Here is a 22,210-nt window from a genome sequence, read left to right on the forward strand (position 1 = left end):
AAGATGCTGCTGGGGCAGAGAAATGGTCATGTTGATGAGCCTTTGTCAGTGCCCAGCCTGAGAGGTAAAAACACCAGCCATGGCAATGTTTCAGCACACATTTATTGCTGCTCATTGTTTCCCTGCAGTAGATCAGAACGAAGGTCCCTATTGCACATAGATTTTTATTTTTGGCATCCTTAAAAAAAAAAATTGCACAAGACTTTTAAACCACATTCTCCTTGCCCCTATAGCTGAATGAACACACAAATAAGATTTCTCACCTACACGGTGGATGTGGTGATACTTCCCAGACATGGTGTGGGGCTTGTGAGTCAGTACAAATCCTGGGGTGAGCATGGCTTTCATGTTTGCATACAGTGTGACCCTAGACTGGAAAACATGCCTGGATGATCTTTGTAGACACTTTTCAACTGCATGCAACAGACAGTCGTGGCTGGATGTAATTTACCCACTGAAGAGTCCCTCTGGAGTTTGGTCTGCGGGACTGGCTCAGCTGCTGCCCAGTTTCTCTGACCAGGCAGTAACAATCCAAGCTGCACGGTGAGAATGCCAATACAGTGAGTTTTTACACCTATGGCTACACAGGGTCAATGAGAAAACTCCAACCTGGGAACACGGGGTGAGGCCTGCCTGGGGGTGCTCCATGCCACATTCATCATCTTCCCCATTTGTGAGGAAACCTTTGGACGGAGGAGCTCTGGTGTGCTCTGGGAGAAGCCTCCTAAGACCTGGGCTTCCTTGAAGCCTCGTGGACTCCAGGAAGGGTTTTGAGTTGTGTGCATTCCTGCCAGGTCAGGAGCCATCTGCCTGGAAAAGCCCCCCCTTCTGCCACTTCCCTTGGGACTGCTGCAGGGAAGATCAGCTGGGTGCTACAGCAGGACTGTGCTTTCCCTTGCCCGGGGAGGGCAGGGCGCTGTGCTCTGAGCTAACCTGGGCTCTGCTGTAGCCCCTGCCCTGCCCTGCAGTGCCACAGGAGCTGGCTCGTCCCCAGGCAGCCGAGTCCTGTGTTTGTCCCTCAGGAGAGGAGCTGTGGGCACCCTGTGAGCGTGTGAACCGAGACCGTCCATGAGCAGCAGGAGGGGAGCTGTGCTGGGCTGTGGGGCAGGGGACACGAGGAGGTGTTTCCCAGTGGCTGCAGGATGGTTGATGGGAAGCAGCTGGGTGCAGGTGCCCTCTCAGTAGACCCAGGAGACAGGCACCCACTGTGGAGAGCTGCAGGCCTGCTCAAAGGCTTCCTGCAGCAGGTGCAGGCTCTCTTCCACGCCATTGTTGACCAGGGACAGGTCGAAGTAGTGTGCGTAGCGGCTCCGGATGCTCTCCGAGTCCTTGCGGAGCTGCTGCAGAGCCTCCGACTGCAAGGGATAGCACAGTGCTCAGGGGAGGAACTTCAAAGCACACCCCAACCAGGAAACACCCTCCCAATGCCAAACATCTACAGTGGTTGGGAAGTATCAGAGCAGAGAGAATTCTTAGAGCTTGTCTGATGGGCCAGGAGCTGTTGTGTGATCTCTGGGCTTGTGTCTGGGGCTTTTGCTGGACTTCACGTGGTGCTGGGAGCATCAGGTTACCCTGCTAGAGTGAGGCCAGGCCTGCTGGCTCTCTATTCACCTCTAAAGTGCTCTGTGGCAGCTCCCAGGGAAAAGGTTCACATGCAGCAGGCTGCTCAGTGCTCTGGTGGGCACTGTCAGCAGCTCCAGGCCTCAGGCTGGGTTGGAGGTGGGATCCCTGCAGGATGCTCCCTTCCCACTAGTTGACCAGAACAGCACCAGCTGGCAGAGCTTCACCAGCCTCTCCAGTGGTTTTCACCAGGGTTTTAGTAAAAGCAAAGCTCCTGTTCCCTCCTGCCCAGCTTGTAGGGACATCCCAGGGGTGCAGCCTGGGGCAGCTCTGCCCCTGGCATTCAGGTCCAGACCATTTCTATATATTTCCCTAATGGAGCTTGAAAGACAGGCAGCTTCTGTGCCTGGGGAGGAGGGACAGCTTGGGGTTCAGTACTCACTGAGCTCTGCTCTATGCAGATATTAATAGACCTAAACGGGTATTATTAGATTGTATTAATTATCATATCTATTATAGAATTATATCCATTATTAACAGATTAAACAGACCTAAAAATGTATTAATAGACCAAAATCAGATGAGTCTTTGTATCCTTCCCTTCTTTTTTGTTAGACCACCTGGTATCATAATACTGATACTTTCAGTGGTCAGCACTAAAAACGTATTGCAGATGGCAGAGTAATATTTGTAATACCACACCCTACCTCGGGGCACAGCAAGCTTCTGTCTTTAAGGTGTTCAGTTCAACACTGACAAATTTTAAATATAATTATTACCTTAGAGGCAAAAAAAAAAAAAAAAAAAAAAAAGATACTACTTAGCTACCTTAATTTTCAAAGCATTACTGAACATATTCATCTATTCTTGTAAAATTAATTTTTCCTGGATTGTGGATGAAGCCAGCAGCTGTCGGGGGCAGAGAGGGGAGGGAGGGCAAGCAGCAGCTCTTGGTGGTGTGAGCTCTGCAGGGTCACATTAACTCTGCCGCATCCCTCTCCTCAGAGTGAGCCGAGCTGCAGGGTTATATTTAGTGCCTGGCAGCAGGGCTGGCCCTGCCCACTGCAGCAGGATGTGATTCCTCTCTGGATGGGTGACAGAGTGGCCCTTTCTGTTCTGAGATCTGTCCCCTTTTCCCCTCCCCATGCTGCTGCATCAGGCAGTTAATGTTCTTCTAAATACCTGCACAACACTTGCTCTGAAGGTTGCATAAATAGCATCTCTTCAAACTATCTGTACCTCAAGCTTTACAAACAATAGGTTGGAAGAAGTGGCCTTGTGGCCATTGAATCTAGGAGCTCTGGGTTTTCTTGTTGGCCTCTCTTCCCATCTCCCTGACATGCTGGAGTGTAGGGCAGGGTAAGCAGCATCCCTGCATCCAGGGGGCTTCCTGGAAAGTGAAAGCCTGTGGCTGCCAGCCTGAGGCTTGGCAGTGAAGGAGTTAACTGCACTATCAGCGCTACTTTCATCTTCTCATTAAAGGGATCAGCATCCTAATGAGGCAAAGAATGAAAGGAGCCTTGTTCAGTGTGTCCATTTGCATAGCCACAGCAGGGTATATGCTCCTGCCCCACTGCTGGGCTGTGCTGCCCCTCTGATGGTGCTGTGGGATGAGGGCTGCAGGAATTGGCAATTCAGGTCTGGGCTGAGTTCTGGAGCACCAAAAGCCAAGCAGACAGGAATACACTGATGGGGAGCCCTGGGTTGTTGCAGCAGGTGCTGCCATGGACCAAGAAGCCCATCCAGAGGGGGACAGGAGGGGACACCCTGGCACTCACCTCCTCTGCCTTGTCTGTGGGAGCAATGAACACTATGAACGGGGAGAGCTCGGCCGTGCGGACGATCTTGAGGGTCTGTGGAGAAAGGGCTGCAGTTACCAGAGCGTGGCCCTCCCCCAGGCTGGGACTGTGGTGCAATGGGGGCTTTGGGGACTTGAGCTCACTGGGTGGACTCCTGGAAAAGGGTCCCTGCAACCCACTCCCACAGCAGCCTGGCTGTGACCTTGGTGTCACAGACAGGTGTGTGCTGTGACAGGAAACACCCTCCCATGTCTTGGGAATGGAAATGCTACCCCAGGGCTAGCTGGCTTTTTCCTTTGGGAAAAGAAGGCAGGGACAGTGACATCCAGGGCCCAGATAACAAAATCTGTGGCAGCCCTGTCCACCCTCCCGTTCCCCTGCTCCTACCTGGGGTTCGATGTCCAAAATAGCGACTTTGTCCTGCTGGTGGATCTTGTGCACTGTTTCAAACTTGGTGCCAAACATGTTTCCCTGGTAGCTTCCGAACTCCAAGAACTCATTGGCTGAGATGTCCCGGGTCATCTCCTCGGTGGAGACAAAGTAATAGTCCTTCCCATCCACCTCATTCTTCTTCTGGGGGCGCGTGGTGTCTGGGGAGGGAGAGAGAGGGTGAGTGCTGGCCCCCCAGGAGGAGAGGGGAACAGAGTGGAGCAGGCATCAAGACTAAGCTGTACTAATCCCCTGCTAACTGCTTCCTGCTTTGGACCAGTAGGGACCTCGGCCAGGTGGGGATAGGCACTGGATGAAAAGAGTGAGGTGGGAGGTGGGGGCAGCAGCCCTGCAGCCTCTGTGGGTAAAGGTGGGTCCATATGGGACTGCAGGCAGGGAGGCCTTGCACGTGGGGACCTGACTCCAGGGGCTTGGTGGTGCTGGAGAACATCTCCCCACCTCCCACCTGCTGTCAGAAGGTCCTGGATCAAAGAGGTGAGAGGAAATGCATCCCGTGCTGGTACTTACATGGGGGTGGGTACATGAACTTCTCTGGGTTGTTGCTGAGCAGAGCATTCTTGATGTGGCTGCGGCCCACACCACTGGCCCCTGGAGAAAGAGAGAGAGAGAGAGTGAGATGGACACTGGAGCTGGGCTCAGAGCAGCCTGGTAAGAGATGCTGGGTCTGACAAAAAGTACAGAGCATGGCCTGGGTCCTGCCCAAGATGCGTGTCCTGGGCTGGTCTGTGGTATCTTCCAGTCCTGGTGAGGTTCTTTGTGTCCTGGGGATGCTCATCTCCAGCCCCAGCTGGAGACAGGACTGCTGCCTGCAGAGCAACCAGCCTGGCTGGACTGGATGGGCTGCCCATGCCTGTGGAACCCACCACCAAGCGCTCAGTCCCCACTGTGTGGGGTGCTTGCTTTGATGCAACTGCAGAGCTGCTTTTAGTAGAGATTTTCCATGTAGATACTCAGGAGTTGCAAATGCCTGAAGTAACTCTTCCCCAGCATTGCAGCACATGCCAGACTATGCATGCTGCTGGAGGGGGCTCAGTCTATGCAATGACTGCTGCAGGCTGAAGAAATGCTCCCCAGACCTTACTAGGTCTCAAAGGCCATGCTGCCCCAGCCCCTGAGCAGCCCTGGTTCCTGCTGGCTCCCAGCACACAGCCCCTGTGCTGCAGAGGATGCCTGGGACAGGACCTACCAATGAGCACCAGAGTCTTCCTCTTGAAGGCAGGCAGCCTCACCACCTCCTCATAGGAAACGACATCCAGCTGGTCAAAAACTGGGGTGGAGGAGAAACAAGACACGGAGGGGTCAAAACTGGCTTGGCCACACCAGCATGTCCCATGTATGTGTATCAGAGCAAAACCAGGACAGAGGACAGCAGTGGTGAGGACTGGGCTGGGAGCTCATCCACGTTTGGCTGCTTGGGAAAAAGAAGCCAGGGCTGCTTTTGCTCAGTAATTCTGCCCAGGACAGTAGGACCTGGCAGCTGGGGTGGAGGCAGCAATATGCTGCAGGGAGCTTTACATATCTGGGTGATTTACAGCCCTGTTTGTTGCTGGTTGGAGCTGCAGGCCAGGCCAGAAGCCAGCAGTCCCCAGGCACCCACCTTTGCCAGCTCTTGGCTCAGTTTAGCATGGGGTGCTGCACGGATGGCAGAGGGGCAGTTCCCTGCCCCACCAGGGCCAGGCCCTGGCAGCTGTGGGAGCAGTTCAGGCTGGTCCCTGACTGCTGAGCAGCAGCCCTGCCATTGCCTTCCCTGTGTTCAGCAGCCTGTGGGGTTTGAGGATGGGGAGCCTGAGTTCACAGGGATTTTCACCAGGCGAGAGCCCTGAGCCAGCCCTGGCCTCGTGCATGGGGACACAGTGCAGGAACATGAAGACTGCAGGAGAGTCAAAAAAAGCTGACAGCTGTGGGGCATCCTGAGATTCCAGTGCTGACACAGCTGGGCTGTTTGGTTGACTCCTGAAGAGGACAGACCCAGCCCTGCCCAGAGGCAGGGGCATGGCCAGGGCTGGGAATTGAGCCCACTGCCCTGCTCACACTTACTTGAGCTGTGCTTGGCCAGGTATTTATCTTTGCACTTCTTCTTCTTCCCAAAGGGGCTGCAGCTCGGGGATTCACTCTGGCTGGGCTGGGTGACACTGGCCACACGCCTGCCAAGAGAGGAGAACACCCCCATGGCCCAGCTGTCACCCCAAGCCCGGGGACAGGCAAAGGCTCACCCAGCAGCATGTGAAGGGGACATTTTCCTCCTTGTCCCAGAAGTGACACTGGTGTTACCTAACACAAACTCCTGATAGCACATGGTCACTGCTCCTGCCTCCACTCCCAGATCCAGCCTTCTGGGTAAATCCAGGGACCTACCACTCCTGCAGCTCTGGAGAAGGGATGAGTCCTGCTGACTCAGTGCAGGAGCCCTCCACCCGGCCCTGCCACCAGTTGCTGTCGTCCTTGTTTATGATCTGAATCACATCACCAATCTGAAACTTCAGTCCTGCTTCCTTGCAGGGGATCAGGTTGTCTTTCTTGGGGTCGTAGTCAAACTGTGCCCTCATGAACATCTGCAAAAGAGAGGAGACCAAAGTCAGCATGGCCATGCAGAGTGGCTGAGCTTGGCCTCCACACTGCATCCCCAAGCAGTGACTACAGAGAAGGCTCCAGCCACAAAGCCCCTGCTTCTTTCCAGGCCCCACAAGGCCATGTGGGGAGAAAGGAGATGCACAAAGCTTAGGAGGAAAGTCTTGGGTGTGGAATTGTAGTGAGATGTGGTGGTGAGTGGATGAGGCCATCTTGGCCTTACTGGGAGCTGATAACAGGGCTGCTACCTCTAGGCACACACACAGCCACAGGTGGTGTTCAAACCCTGCCATGGAGCCTCCCTGCAGTGCCCTGGGTGCTGCACAGTGCTGCTGCGTTGGGCCAGGCACAGAGGAGTCCTACCAACACGGGGCACAACTGGGCTCTGCAGTGGGGTGAGCACAGAGGTGATGCTGCAACAGGGACCCCAGGGAAGGCCATGGCTCAATCTCAGCTGCCCTCTGCTGCCTTTCCCCACAACTGGGCAATCCTTGCATGGCACAAGGCCTTTGGGGAGCCAAGACTGCAGTGCTGTATCTATCCTTGCCTTGGTCTGTCCTGATCCCTTTTACATCTTCCAAAATTCATCACAGCTGCAACTGGAAACAGGCTGCTGCTATTGCTTCCCAGGCCACTGTGTACCCTCCTGAGGCCAGGGAAGTCCTGGGGACCAAGAAGGTGAGAGAATGTTTGTTTTCCTTGTCCCTTCTGCTTGCTCAGCTCCTTGGGAGGGAATCTACAGCACCTACTCCCACCAGGACCTTGTCAGGGCTAGAGTGTAAGCAAAGCCAGACAGAGGATAGAAGATTAGAAGTGAAAAGCAGAGTTAAGGAATGCTGAGCATGAGTTTAGCAAGTTAGTCACCCTAGAAACACAGCATGTAGCAAGAAGGAAAAGAGTTTCACATGGGGTGATGCCTGTCCTGTCCTCAGATGTGACAGGCAGGGCCTGGAAACTCATCCTCCCTCGGTAGGGTAGACTATGCTGTCCTTGTTCCATACTAAAACTATTTCCTTCAGCTATGCTGCTGCAGGCATAGAGCCATCAGAACACAAACATGGTCCCCTTTCATTGCCAGAAAAGACCATATGGATCAAGTTGTGATATAAGAGCACTCACAAAAAAAATAAATTAGGAAAAACAGTAATAGTGGAATCTCCTTTCAGGATGAGGACTGCTGCTTGCTTTGAAAGCACTCCCTGGCACCAGGAAGCTGATCATCCACACAAACACAAGGCATACACAACAGGCACTGCCCAGGCACCTGCCCAGAGCTCTCTGCTCCTGCAGCACTGGTGTCCCAAGCCAGGACATTTTGGCAAGACCCCTCCCCACACCAGTTCGGTGCTGGCACCAGACAGCTCCACACATCACCCCCAGCTGCACAGGGCTCTTTGCCCGCCTGCTGCCAGCCCCTCTCTGGGGCCACACACTCAACTGATGAGCAGGCTCCAGCATGAGAAGTCCTGATCTTTTAAAGTCAAAGGGCTGCAGGGAATATACTGGAGGGGTCCTCAAGAGCCTTGAATGCTCTGTGTTTCCTCTCATTAAGACATTCTCAAACAGACATTCTCCAAGAGACATCATGAGCCAGAGCAGGGGAAGTATGATGCCAGGATCTCCACCATCCTGCCTGCCAGGCACTGAAATAAAGGTGATCATGGGGACCCAGGAGTGGAAACAGCCCACTCTTGGTTGTGGTACTGCAACCAACACAGACACAAGCAGCTGTGGCTCTGAGAAGCAGACAGCACCACTGCTCTGGGCTCAGCAGGAAGGAGTACAACTGCTGCAGGGAAGGAGTTTGTCCCTGCGTCTTTCCCAGCCTCAGATGAATGAGCAACTGCATTCTTTTCTTCTGGGATAGATTTTCCCCTGGAATGGAGTTGGCCAACTGGAGCTGGCTGGGTCAGGACAGGGAGGGCAGATTGACAGCAGGGAAGGACAGACAGGGCCAGTGTTTAATAAACACACATGCAAAGCTGGTTAAGCAGGACTGGGGACAGTATAAACTGAGGAAGAAACAGAGCCACCAACACCTTCCACTACATTCAGAACTTCAACTTCTCTGGGTAAAGAATGATGTGTGCTCCCTCAGCCCACCCCAGTACCATCCAGCCCCCACCCTGTGCCTCTGAACTCCTCTCCCTCCCCTGCCTGTCCATGACAGGGGGCTGCACTGGGGTTGGCTCCTGCACAAGGGCAAGACAGCAACCCAGCTACCACGCCCTGAAGTCTTGGAAGAGAACACAGCCCTCCCCACTGTTCTATTTCAGCCACAGCAGGACTTCAAAGGCAAAGCCATGCAGGTGACACAGGATGGCCCCCCTGCCCTGACAGTGGCAGCAGGTGCAAGGAACTGCCTTCCTTCCCCCCACTGCTTCCTTCCTCCCACGCTGTGCAGGGCAGCATCCGGACCAACGTCATCCTTGCTGGGGCTGCTGCACCCGGTGCAGGTGACAGCAGGGACCAGAGCTAGGGACTGCCCCTGTCACACATAGTAGTGGCTCTGAAAGAGACCCTCACGTGCTCCCTGGTGTGCACCTGCCACTGCTTTCCCATCCCCAAATACCACGGGTGGCTCAGCCATCCCAGCCCCTTGTTCCTACACACACTTTGGGTGAGTACATCCACACAGGCCCAACATATGGCTGTTTGCAGGGATGTAAGCACAGGACAGGTCCCTCCAGACAAGACAGCCACCCCTTTTCCCTGACACCCCTGGCTGAGCACAGCTCTCTTCCCAGCACTGGTCCTGCATGATCTGCTCTGGTCCCACCCTGCCCCACAGCCATGTCCCAGCACTGCCTGCAGGTCCAGAGGCTGCACTTACCTGGAGAGCAGGGAGGCGGCTTTGCTGGTTGGGAATGACTTTTAATGAGACCATCCCCTTGGTTTCTTTCTAGTGAACAAAGTGGAGAAAGAAGAGTTGGAGGAGTGATGTCTGGAGGCAGCTCAACAGCAGCAACCTGTGCAGGGAGGTGCTGAGTGCCAGGACCTGCAAAGGCAGGGCTCTGGGGCATCCCACTGTGCTGTGGTGCTGGGGGACACCACAGTCTGGTCAGAAATAGCTGTGCTTGGCTTTGCCATACCTTGTCCCATTCCCATCGGGGGACACCAGCACCCCCACAAGGGTCTGGGTGTGGGTACTGCCAAGCACCACCAGAATGAACACAGAGACCTGCATCATCTCCACTCTGGCTGCTCCAGTGAGGAGCCTGGGAGGAGAGGCTGACTCTTCCAGGTCCCCTCTATGCTGGCCCCTTGCTCTGGCCCTCTGGTGACATTAGAGCACAGCACTCTCTTGCCTGCCACAGGCCAGTGCACTGTTGTCCCACATGTATCACAACATGGTCCTGTGGGACAACCACATGTGCTTGGAGGGGCCTCCTGAGCCAACCACTCTTCTCAGGAGGCAAAAACAAAGACAAGCTCCTCTTTGGTCCTGCTGTCTGGAGCAGGGACATCCTGTGGGACTTTGGTAAGGCCAAGCCTCCAGCCTTCGGCTGCTGGTGGGGGCTCTCAGCCGCCCACCACCTTCCTCCAACAGTGTCATCTGCTGGGCAGAGATCAGGATCGTCAGTGTAGAACCCAAGGCAGCCCTGAGGCCCTGTCCGAAAATGTCTCTGGCAAGGGCCTGACAGAACCATCATGACCTCAGCAGCAGGTAAATGGCACCAAGATGACATGCATGTGTGGCTCAGGCCTGCAAGGGCAGCCCGCCCTGGGCTGGAGCTGCACAGCAGCCTTGGCAAACAGGGGGTTTCCAAGCCCCATGCAGAATCAGCACATGTCAGGGACCCAGTCAACAGCCCTCACTGCTGCTCCAGGAGGCCAGACACAAGCAGCAAGCACAGAGGGCTGCATGCAGGATGGTTTCTGCCACACCACACTGCTGTATGTAGGCAGCTGTGTGCTGGCTCTGGTGTGTGGGAGGGGGTGAATGCTCACAGCATGCAGGCCAAAGGGGTCCTCCCCAGGGAACAGCCCTGACACACACAGATACCTACCAGCATCTTCTGCAGCTGGTCAACTGAGTGGTTGCTCGCACTCTGCCCATTGATTTCTATGATCTCATCACCCACGTGAAGGGAGCCTGCCAGCAATGTGAGAAACATGAAAATGCAGAAAAGGGACAAGAGAGCTCACCAAACCCGATTTACACAGCTCCATCAGCCTCCAGGGCCAGGACACTGCACTGTTTGCCTGGCAGTGCTTCTGGAACCACACATGCCACCTAAGCACATGGCAGGAAAGCACAAGGGGAATTAATTCTTCCCCCTCCACCCAACATACACACCTAGCCAGTCTGAAGGTCATCAGGCTGCTTTCCACTGGGTGCAAAGCGCTCTGGACTGGTCAAAGCACCTGCATCAGTACTCCAAGTACCTCACCTAAAGCAAATCACAACCTCCTTACACAGCCTTAACACAGGAATTCCTGACTCTGTGTTTTCAGTTTATATACCCAGGCAGATTACAGCCTCAGATATATTTCTAAAAATCAGGCTCCAGTAATGTTATTGGAATGGCTCCTGTCTTATTTTGGCAGTGGTAAGCACAGACTTCCCACTTGGATCCAAGGCTGGAAAAGCAGCCTCTGCTAAAGCAGAGAACATCTCGTATCCACGCCTCCTTGGCAAGACCCAAAACCAGAAAATAGCACCTATTTAATTCTTTTGGCACCTTTTTTTGATCTGCAGAGCTAATCTACAGGATACCTGTCCCACCTGTGCACTTTAGGAATGGGAAGAGCTTCTCCCACCGTCTCTAGGGTAGGATCCATCTCTTCTTACAGTGACCCCATCACGAGACAGAGACAGATGATCTCCAGCTCCTTTTTGGGAGAGCCCTTCCCCCAACCCTTTTTTTATCCCTAAAGCCTCCAGTGTTTTAACATGACAACCATGCAGAGAGACCGGTGAGTGGGGAGGAACAGGCACAGATGTCCATGTCACAGGGGAAAGCCAGCAGTGCTGAGGACCTGCATTACTGCTGCATGGAAAGAAACCACCTGCAGATGTGCACCTCATGCACCGCTTCTTCTCCAAAGGCCTTGTTACCTTGTCTGTGAATCATGCCCCCATGGAAGATCCTGGCCACCATGCAGCTCTGCTTGTCATTTTGCTTCAGCGTGATCCCCTGGAAGACAGGAAAATCCATGACTGCTCGCTGCAGGGGAGAGCTCTCCTGCCTTCACAAAGTCCTCTCCAGGCCCATGGCCACAGTGGGCTGTGCAGTGGCTGCGGGGGAAGACCCTGCTCGGCCAACTCAGGCTGCTGCAGCTCCTCTCGGCACAAGCATCACCACCCTTTGTGGGGCTCGCTTCGGGTCCCCGGGCAGAAGGCAGAGTCCAGCACCTTCTTCCCATGGCCGAGATCTCCAGTGACCTGTTTCCCTCGAGGCCGGCCTGCTGGCACAGCTGAAGCTGCCCCTCCACCCCCCGGGTGCCATCCAGCTCTGGGGCCTTGCAAGCTCTCACCATGGGCTCCTCGGTGACCTTCTCGAACTGGACAAGGCGGATCTTGCGCACCTCGCGGCTGCTGCTGTGCGAGGGGCTGCCCAGGGGCGCGGAGCCGTTGGTATAAATGTCCTCAGTCATGGCGTTTGGGGACTGAGTCATGGCCTGTCGGGGCAAAACAGACACCGCGGTTTAGGGGCTCCGCCTGGCACTGCTGGATCCCCGCTCCGCGGCTCAGCTACTCAGACGGATTAAGGTGCCTGCGGCGGCAGGTGGAGCACAGGGGAGGAGAAGACACTAAGGGCAGGAAAAGAAAAGGAGAAGAACCTCAGCCTTGGAGATGTGGATGTGGATCTGTAGTATTCCAGCTTGGGAAACACAAGAGGTAGGAAAAATTTGGAAAAGCTACAGGTAGAAGAAGCCAAAAGACTCTTTGCTCTTCTGAAGCGAAGAGTCACAAACACTCCTTATGTGTCACAGCAGCACTTGGCTCACAGGTAGCTTGTTACAGAGCATAAAGCCCAGGACTTCTTCACTAAGTGAACAGAACAGTTTGAGACTCACCTCTGAGAAGTGGAGACAGGCTTTGCTCTGGCTCATTTTGCAACTTCAACCTTTCCTGACCTACATCAGTGGGCAACTGACATGGTGCAGTGCCAACACCCAGGCACTGAAGGCAGTGCTCCCAAGCCAGCCAGAAACATTCCATTCCCCTTCCCAGATCCTTTCATGCTGGCTCACACTGGGAAGCAAAGTACAGGCTCTCAGTGCTGAGAAAACCTCTGTTCTTGGTTTCCAGCAAGTGCTGGCACCAGGGCTGACAAAGAGTGCTTTGGGTCCCATACAAAGACCTCCAAATCCATCCTGCTTGGTGAGCTTCTCCCTCACAGCCCAAGAAAGCCTGACATGGTCCTGTTAAATCCCTCAGACACACGGGGCAATGTCTCTACACAGCTCACAAATGTGCTTGTTTGTCCCCAACTGCAATGGACTTTTCTCAAGCCTCTTCCAAATCAGTGCTGGCCCAGCAAAACCCAGAACCAGCTTCAACCTGCAGTCTGTGCCTGTCCTGCTGACACAAATTCCCACGTCACCCCACGATGCAAAACAAACCCTCCTGGCTGTCCCACTCCACACCAGACTCGTGGCTTTGCTGCCCAGTTTGCAGCCTGCACCCTTCCCTCCCAGCAGTGCCTGAGCAGAGAGCCACAGCCAAGCAGGGATACCCAGCAAGGTCCTCACCAGCTTCAGTCCCGCATCCGTGACGTGGCCATGCCCAGACAGGCAGAGCCAACACCTCTCCCCACCACAGGCTGCCCTGTCAACTGAGCACCAGGGCCAGAGGCTCCATGCCAGGAGCTGGGAAGTATCAGCCTGATGCCCCTGCCCCAGCTTGCTCTCACTCACCCTAGACTCCTGACCTGGAGCAGAGAAGCTGCAGCCCCACACTGCCAGGTGGGGAGGCAGATCTGGTCAGGCCAGGGGAAGGCTTGTGAAGAGCACCTGCTACTGGGCTGTAGCCATGGCACTAACCACAATTACATGAGCTTTGGTAGGGATGTTCTGGAATGCTGCTGGCTGAGACAGTCATCCAGCTCTGTGCAATGGCAGAAAGCAGGGAGGGAGCCAAAGAAAGGGGCAGCAGAGTCAGGACTAACAAGGATAGCAGGAAAGGTGCTGGCAGAGAGGGACAGAGCAGGCAGGGTCACTGTCACAGCCCACAGAAAGGGCACTGTGGGGCTGGACCAGGGAGAGAAGGGCTCAGGGAGCTGTGTGCCCAAGATGCGGTGATTTATTTTTAAGCCAACTACGTCCAGAAGTGCCAACCAAACTCCTCCTCAAAAGGAGACCACGTGGGTTCCAGCTGCCGACAGCTTAAACACGGAGAAGAAGGCTGAATAGCACCAGAAAAGCACCCAGGCCACAGACTTGCAGGGTGGAAGGAAGAACAACTTGTATCCATCCCCCCAAGCCTGGCTTGCCAGCCCACGATGCTACCACACCATTTGCAGTGCAGAGGAACAGATCCAGCAGTGTGCGTGCCTAGAGCTGTCCCACAGCTCTCTGTCAGCTGTGCCATCTGCCAAACCAGCAGGTGCAAGAAGGAATAGGAGGACAAGGACCTTCTCCAGCCCGACCTGAGGCCAAAGTGTGGTGGCTGGAGCCAGCACAGATCATACTTATCTTGGTCATGCCTTGGGAAAGTGTTAGACCATGCAGTTCCTGGCTTCAAACCTCTAGGCTCAGCAGAGCCTGATGACCCAGGACACAGCACAGTCTGCTCCAGGGACTGGGAGTTCCCATCCTCACCATCCCCATCAGCTGAGCCTCCTGGCCCTGACCTTTGCTTTTTGCTGAGAGCTGGAGAAAACACCCAGCTGTCAATGCTGACACAGCACCAGTGTCACTCTAGTGACTCTGGAGAACAAGGTCTGTCACCAGAGACTGGCTGCTGTGCCTGCAGATGGCCACCGGTCACTTGATGGCAGCTCTGAATGCAGAAGGGTTCTCCAAAACCAGAGCCATACTGGGATGGTGTGGGCTTTTTTGCTGATGGCACCGGCCATCCAGTGGATGGGGATGGGAAAATGCCTGGTTCATGAGGACAGCCAGGACCCTCGGGGTGGCAGATTCAGCCCTGATGTTGGCACCCAGGAACAGGAGACGTGCGTGGCTCTCATGCCCCATGCCCACGAGCTGGCTGGCTGGATTGCCTTGCACTCCCCTGGCAGCTGCCACGCTCACGGTGGCTTGGCCCAGCCTAGTCTGTGACCTCAAGAGCCTTTGAGTCACGCCGGTGACTGGCCAGACTGCTCCTCGTGCACTGCTCCACAGGAAACATCTGTGAGTGCTGCTGAGAGCCAGCCTGTGGCCACCAGCCACCGCCAGCTGTGCACAGCCCCGGGCTCGGTCACCGCCAGGGCTGTGCTGGGGCACACATGGGGCAAGGAGGTTGGTGGGCTGAGCTATGCAGCAGGGGTGCTGGACAGCCCAGAACCCAGCAGCCCTGTGTGCCTTGCAGCTGGCTGACAGGGGTGCAAATCCTCCTGCAGAAATCCTGCTCTACTGGCAATGCACACAAGAGCCACCAGCTCCATGGGTCAGAGGTGCCCCACAACCCCTTGTCTGCATTTTCCTCAAGGGCCCAGATTTCTGCCCTGTATCCTGGGGCAGAGGGAAGTATACCCAGTTCCTTGGGCAGTGTTTACCAACAGGGAATGTGGCGAGGATTCCAGGACTTGGCATCCTGTCCCCTGGCGGGGTCAGCACTGTCTGCCACAGTTGCTGCTGCTGCTGCTCCACCAGGCTGCAAGGCATGGGCAAATCAAACATTAACTGGGCAGCTTGTTTGCAGGAGGCTGAAGCAGCACTTGAGGAAAGCAGCACTACAGTGCAAAGGGCACATTCAGAGATTTGGTTCCTGGGCTCTCCTTGCTGCTCTAAGCAAGACACTTCAGTATCAGGTAACTTTGGAAAAACAGTTGCCTGGCGAGTGTGTGGAGAAAAGAACTGCTGGTTTTGCCAAGCCATCCCCCAAAGTACAGCAGCTTGGATGCAAGAAGGAACCCTGGAGCCAGGTTGCTCTGGGATTGCCCTCTTGGCTGGCAGGAAGACATGCTCTTCCCACACTGTGAGGAACAAAATCCCAGCTCCCTCCATGAATCATGACCCCCTCACATTATAATTGCCATTTTGCCATGGATGCGGGCAGGGAGGTTGGGGCACTGCTTGGTGCAGAGGTGTTCTGACCCAGCAATAAACATCTCCTCCCACCCTCCAGTGTTTCCAGCCTTGCCTCCCTCCCCATCCAGGATCCATTTCAGTCTCATACAGCTTTAAAAATACAGCAATGTGTAAAAAAAGCAAAGTAGCAAAAAACTGAGCTTGGGAGCTGCTTTAAGGCTGCCCAGCAGGCTGGGGCGCTAGAGCCACATAGATATTTAGAAGTAATTCATTCTGCCAGGGCCTACTGACTTCTCAAGCCATAGGAACAATCCCACCTAAAATGACTTCTAGCAATTTGATTGAAGTATAAAAACAAGAATCAAACCAACAAACATTTAAACCAAAGAGGATTACATTGCTGACACCAGGAAAAGGCCCAGTAACACCAACAGGTCTCTGTGGGAAGGGGAAAAGAGAAATAGGAAGGATACAAAATGGTGGCAGCCAGAAGGTGCTGCCGGCAATGTATGCTCTCACACTGACTCCAGATCAGAGAGTGCTGCAAAGGAGATGGGCCAGATTTTCAAGGGAGCACATTCACTTTTGCTGAGGCACCACCTTCCCACCAGAAAAGGCTGATGCAGCCTTCCAGATGTGCTTGTGAAGCTGGTAACCTCCAAGGCACAGCCAGTGAAACCACAACACTGACAGAAGGAGGAGCTGCCCTGCCACTCCATCCCAGCCTCCAGAACAAGCCATTCAAAACAGCTTTTTCCCTGTAGCAGTGAAACAGCTACACAGCAAAATACATTTGAGATTAAAACGTTGGAACCAGCCCTCCCCACTTCATTAGTCAAAGCCAGAAGCTTTAGCTCAGCTTTCAACTGAGTTTTACCTGGGGTTGATTCAGGTTTTGATCCCTGGGGACTGTGGCCTCAGTCTGCTTTGGAGCTGCTGCCAGTTGGATGCCGAGAAATACCGCCAGAAGCAAGTGCAGTGCTCCCTCTGCACCCTCAGGATCAGCTCTCCCCAGAATTATCCTCCTCTCCTCCACCAAACTCCCAAAGGTCACATTCGCTGCCCATTTTACAGCTGGGGAACTGAGTCACAGATGATAAAGGGACAAGCCCAAGGTCATCCTGCCAACCATGTGCACAGCTGGAAGTAAAGCCCACACCTTTTTGGTAAATCTGTACTTGTCAGCCAGGAGATATGGCAAAGATATGCATGCACATGGTGAGGTTCAAGAGGAGAGGCCTGGGGTTGTTTTCCAGCAATAACATGGCTTCCACTTGCCATGATTTGCATGCCCCGTCACCACTTGAGGAACACAGGACAGCATTTCCCAGTACATGGCTCTGCCAGAGAAAATGCAGAAGAGAAACCTCCCAGTCACCCTGTTTGACTCCAGACCAGGAGCAGTCAGGCAGACCCAGCACCCTTCCCAAGAAGGGACATTGCTGCTGGGCGATGTCCTGGCGGCCCATGGAGGGGCCACAGCCACTGTGGGCCAGCACCATCTCTGCATGCCCGTGACACAGAGACAGGCATCTGTGACTGGCAAGCTCAGGACACTGCTGGAAGGCAGCCTTACAGAGCTCCTTTTAAAAGGCCTCATGCAGATCTCACTTCACCATCTCTCTCTTTATCCCTACTGAAATAAAGTCACCATAGCACTAGGAAGCTGTAGGGCAGCTCCTACACTTTCCATGCTCTGCTGCTACTGGCAATTGATCCTTGCTCTGTTTGCAGCCAGGCAGGCCCTCTGCCTGGATCTGGGAGGCAGAGGGATGGGAGAGCTCCTTTCAGCAGTTGCCTGATTCAGACACTTTGCTTAAATTATTTTTTTCCTACTGTTTTTCTCAAAGCACCCTGTCAGGGTTAAACCATGAAAAACAGGTGAGCCAGTGGTGTGAGACAGATCTGACAAGCCTCTTTTACATATTTAAATGTCCAACACGATGGGCTAAGGACAGCGCTTCAGGGAAATTTCCTCCCTTCTCTCTCTCAGAGGCTCCCCACAGTTGCAAGGAAAACTTAGCCCAGCCACATTTTACCATGGCGTCACCAAGGATGCCTTTTCAAAGCTGGAAATCTCTGACGGGAGAAAAGCACCAGCTGTTTAACACTGGCAACTGCCGACCTTCTCCTGGTTGCACCCAAGCCACTCCAAACAACACTAAGTGAGGAAGGCGCCCACCCAGCAGAACGGAGGGCTGGTGCAGCCTGCTCTCCTTCTGCTGGAGGTGGGGCGCATGCGGCCACCGGCTGACTCCCTGTCCCGGAGCAGGCGTGAGAAGGGCTGCTGGCATTCTCCTTCCCGGGGAAGAGACCCCCACCCTCCTCCAGCCCGTGCCGTGGACCTGGAGGTTGCTCAGCAGCTGAATCAGCTCATGTGACCGGCAGTTCCAGTTCAGACCAGCTACAACTTTGCAGCAAAACAAGCACAATCTCTCCGCGGCAGGATGCTGGAGCCTTGCTCCCTGCACCCAGCTCCTTGTGCCCTGCCGGCTACGCTGGCTGAGCATTCCCCGGAGGCACCCGCGTCCCCACGAGCATCCCCGCTCCCGGGCTGCTGGGGCCCGGGCACGCACCTGGATGCGCAGCGCGGGGTCTCTGCCTGGGGGGCCCTGCTCCCCCCTGCGTGTGCGGGCGGGCGGGATGGAGCGGCACCGCCGGGCACCCGCGCCGGGCCTGAGCCGGCCGCAGTGCCGGGCTGAGGGCCCGCAGGACAGCGTGGCAGCCGGGGCTCCCTGCGGGGCCGGGAGCGGGGCGCAGTGCGGGGTGTGGGGGCGCACCGGGCCGCTCACCTCGGGCTTGGGCCGGTTCTGCAGGAGGTGCTCCAGGTAGAGGTCGGAGAGCGCCGTCCTCATGCTGCCGCCGCCGGAGCTGCGCCCCGACTTGAGGGTCATCCCGGCGGCAGCTGCGGCCGGCCCCGCTGGCCGCGGCAGCGCTGAGCGGCCCGGCCCGGCTGCGGCGGCGCCGCGGGCTCCCCGCTCGCTCCGCCCGAGTGCGCCGGGGCCGGGCGGGGCCGGGCGGGGCCGGGCGGCGGGGCGGGCCGGGGCGGGCCCGGGGCTCGGCGGGGCCGCCCGGCGGCAGCGGGCGGAGCGGCCGGGCCGGGGCAGCCGGCGCTGGGAGGGTCGCGCTGGGTGTCCCCGCCGCCGCGCGGGGCTTTTCCCCGGGAGTGCCCCCATCGCCTCAGCGCTGTGCCAGCCCCTCGCCCGTGCCTGGCCCTGGCCGTGCCCAAGCACTCGGGTCACAGAGCGCACCCGAGCTGCCCCAAACGGACCGCCAGGGTCACCGGGGCCAGCTCGGGGCCCTGCCCAGGGCAGCCCGAGCGTCCCACCCTGTGCCCCAGAGCATTGTCCGACACCCCGTGAGCTCCGGCAGGCTGCTGCTGTGACCACTGCCCCGGGGAGCTCTTCAGTGCCCGGCCACCCTCTGGGGGAAGAGCCTGACCCGAATCTGCAACTAAACCTCCCCTGACACAACTGCAGCCTTCCCTCGGGTCCTGTGACTAGGGAGTCACCGCAGAGAAGGGATCAGGGTCTGCCCCTTCCCATGAACAAGCTGGAACTGCGATGAGATCTGTGCTCAGTCTCTTCTCCAGGCTGGACAGACCAAGTGACCTCAACTGTTCCTTACAAGGCTTCCTCTCAAGGCTCTTCACCATCTTCATTTCTGTCATTTGGACACTCTGGGCAAGGGCCCAGCAAGGACATGGGGAGCACCTCTCCAAAGTGGCCTTCGTGCGTAACTGGCTCTCACAAACGCATGGTCATTCCTGGCTTCTGCCAGTGTGCAGAGCTCCAGAGTACCTTTCTCTACACTCTAGCAAGGTCTGTCCTCTTCTTGAGCTGTTCTGGGTCTTCCACCTCCTTCAACCTGCATGGGTGGGATGGCAAATCCCTGAATTTGTGAGCCATGCATGGTACAAAGGGCTTCTGTCAAACCATTTCTGCCCTTACTGTAGGTCTTACTGATGAGAGGGTCCAAGTGACATCTGAGCTTTATTTGGGGATGGAAAGTTAATTCTGCTGTATTATTCTTTAAGAAAACATAGAAAGGATTTTTCACACCATCCCTGGGATCCTGGAGGGTTAGGTGTTGCCTTGTACCAGACTCACACATTGTTGCTAGATGAGTTCTCCAGGGTGAATTGGTCTAAAGTTACCGTAATAAATACAAGGAGAAGAAAGAAGGATACAAACTTCTAGAGAAAGGAAACAGGAAAATGGGGGTGGGGGGGGGGTGTGGAAGAAATGGGGTGGAGGGAGGCACAGAGAAAGAAGGAAAATCCATCTTGTTCTGACAGCAACTTTCTCCTGCCTCGTGGGAAAAAAATCTGTTCCTGACTGGGCTACAAGAAAGCCCAGAATGCTGTGAGATGCGCAGAAAAGGAGGTGTGGGAGCTGCAGGCACTGATGTGACTGGCTCCAGCAAACTGCTCTAACACTACCAGGAGCAAAGAGTCCCAAAGCACAGCCTGGACTGGGAGTGCTCTTCTCAGCAGTCCCATTCCTATGGCAGCTGTTGCGCACTTTTGTGGGATCACCTGCCTGGAGTCCTGCATCATCCAGATATAGCTCCCCTTCTTGCCCTATCCTCAGCCTCACACTGCCCATCTGGGACCCTGGGCTTTGTTGAAGGAATTATCCCATCTGCCAGGATTTATGCCACCATCAACAGGGCATGGGCCTGCTTGAAGAAGATAAGTTGCCAATCCACTGAGTAAATGGGTTGTTTATTTATCTCACATGTAGAACAGCTTGAGCTAGGTACCTCCAAAGAGGAACCCCAATTGAAGAAATCCTTGGACAACTATATCCTTACAATATAAGTTCCCCACCCCTCACATGACAGTTCTGACCACTAGTAATATTAGGATCTGGGGTATTCCTGTTCTTTATTGGGTCCCCTCACTGTCTCTGGGTGGGTTGTTCCTTCTCTTATCTCTAAGACTTCTGTGTCAGCTGACATAATGATGGTAATAGCCTTCCCTGCTTCCTTATCTTCCAGCTCAAACCAGCTCTGGGGCCCCCTCTTACTTAACTTGGTAAAAGTTCAGCCTATCTGGGTGGAAATTCACAACTTGTGGTGTAAGGCTTCATCAAATTTAGCTCCTGATGCTAAGCAAGTTGTCTGTACTAAGCGCATAGCAGGGCTGCAGTGTTAGTAGGAGATTAAGGGAGTCAATACCAGGACCAGAAGAAAGACAGCTAAGTGGGCCATGTTTTGTAGCTGCACCTGGTGGAACCTGTGGCCCAGACTTTGTCTGCAGGGTTCCCTGGACAGCCTGATTAGGATGAGAAAATAATGAACTAGAAAAGTCAAAGGGTGCCTGGCTGCCTTCAGCCACAGCAGATGTGCCCACCAGGCTGGAGAATGCTGCTGGGAGCCTCATCTTCAATCCCTGCCCAGCTGACTAAGAAGGGTCTGCAGAGCATTCCTTACCTAGCAGCTGAAACGGCCAGCAAGGAGGAGGGGGAGGTGGATGCACACTGGGGTTGGTGGGGCATGGCTTTGAGATGTGCTGGACGTAGGACCCCTCAGTGCAGGGTTTCTCTTGCACTCATGGGCTAGAAACAGGCTGGTAGAAATGTGGAGTAGGAGGCAAGAGATACAGAGAACAGAGACAAGCCCTGAAGTTAATCATGGAATGTGTAGTAGGAGGGGAAAATGTGACAAGAGACACCTGACAGACAGAAAAATATCTAAGTCTGTTCATTCCCTCTTGGTTGCATATGGGAAAACTGAGATTGAGGAGGTAGTGAGCAGCTTGGCTATAGCTCCTTGGCTGAGCTTGCATTTAAGCTGTGATTACCCAAATTCTGCTTTGCTCCCCATTGGCCATGGTCCCTGCTCAGGTGCTCTCTTCAGCCTGATACTGCCTGTTTCTGTTATGTGCTGGCAAATTTTCAGAGAATGGTGCCCACCTGCACAGCTGCAATAGCTGCAAACACTCCCCACATCTGACTCCGGTGAGGGAGCACACTGAGAGCTCTCCACCCAGCATGAGGGAAGGGAGATTCAGAAACCTCCCTGGCCCATGGCTTATCTGGCTGGGGCTCAGCACTGAAACCACACACACTTTGGTTTGCCAATTAATCTCTGCTTGGGGTTAATAGAGACAGCCAGGATGTGTTTTTTCTTCCAGGAGACACCAGAAACTCTGTGAGCACCAGATCACCCAGCCCAGCAACCCTGGCAGCTGAGCCATGAAAGACAAAAGATCCCTGGGGTCCAGGAGGATTCAACCAGGCAGCCCGTGCTGCAGCAGGGCTCTTTGCAGGCAGGGAATCTCCTGGCTGAAAGGCAGAGAGCTTCATGCTGGTCAAGACCTTCCCCTGCACAGAAACGTCTGTGGCTGGGGGAGGATGTGATGCATTTCAGATCTGCATCGTGCTATGAGGAAACAGCGTCTGGTCTCCATTCCTCACAAGATAAATGTCAAGACATGCTTCCAATAATGGATGCCAGAACTTGGCAGGCTCAGGCACATCTGCCTGCCTGCCCACTACTGCTCTTGCTCAGAAAGTCCCTTCCCTGCTGCCTGGATGGCTGGAGAACATCCTGGAACTGCTTGGGACTGGTGGATGAAGGCTGCTGGGATGCCTGCAAAGATTTCAGCTGTGCTTCCTCTTTGAAAATAAGCCAGAATGGGCTCTGGTGCACAGAGCTTTTGCTCTGAGCTAACCCTGTGTCAC

General features: G+C 55.0%; 1 protein-coding gene across 1 annotated transcript; it reads right to left on the bottom strand.

Moving 5' to 3' along the window:
* Positions 1-85: 85 nt before the first annotated feature.
* MPP1 (MAGUK p55 scaffold protein 1) lies at positions 86-18,484 on the bottom strand. The gene is made up of 12 exons (XM_021534520.3): positions 18,314-18,484; positions 11,859-12,002; positions 11,440-11,518; positions 10,388-10,473; positions 9,211-9,279; positions 6,165-6,361; positions 5,847-5,953; positions 4,996-5,076; positions 4,317-4,397; positions 3,747-3,949; positions 3,339-3,413; positions 86-1,355 (listed from the first exon to the last, which is right to left on the bottom strand). Exons 1-12 carry the CDS (start codon positions 18,413-18,415, stop codon positions 1,179-1,181), a joined length of 1,401 nt encoding a protein of 466 aa, XP_021390195.1. The 5' UTR covers positions 18,416-18,484; the 3' UTR covers positions 86-1,178.
* Positions 18,485-22,210: the final 3,726 nt, after the last annotated feature.

The sequence above is a fragment of the Lonchura striata genome, chromosome 14 (assembly GCF_046129695.1).
Source record: "Lonchura striata isolate bLonStr1 chromosome 14, bLonStr1.mat, whole genome shotgun sequence".
Lineage (NCBI taxonomy): Eukaryota > Metazoa > Chordata > Aves > Passeriformes > Estrildidae > Lonchura > Lonchura striata.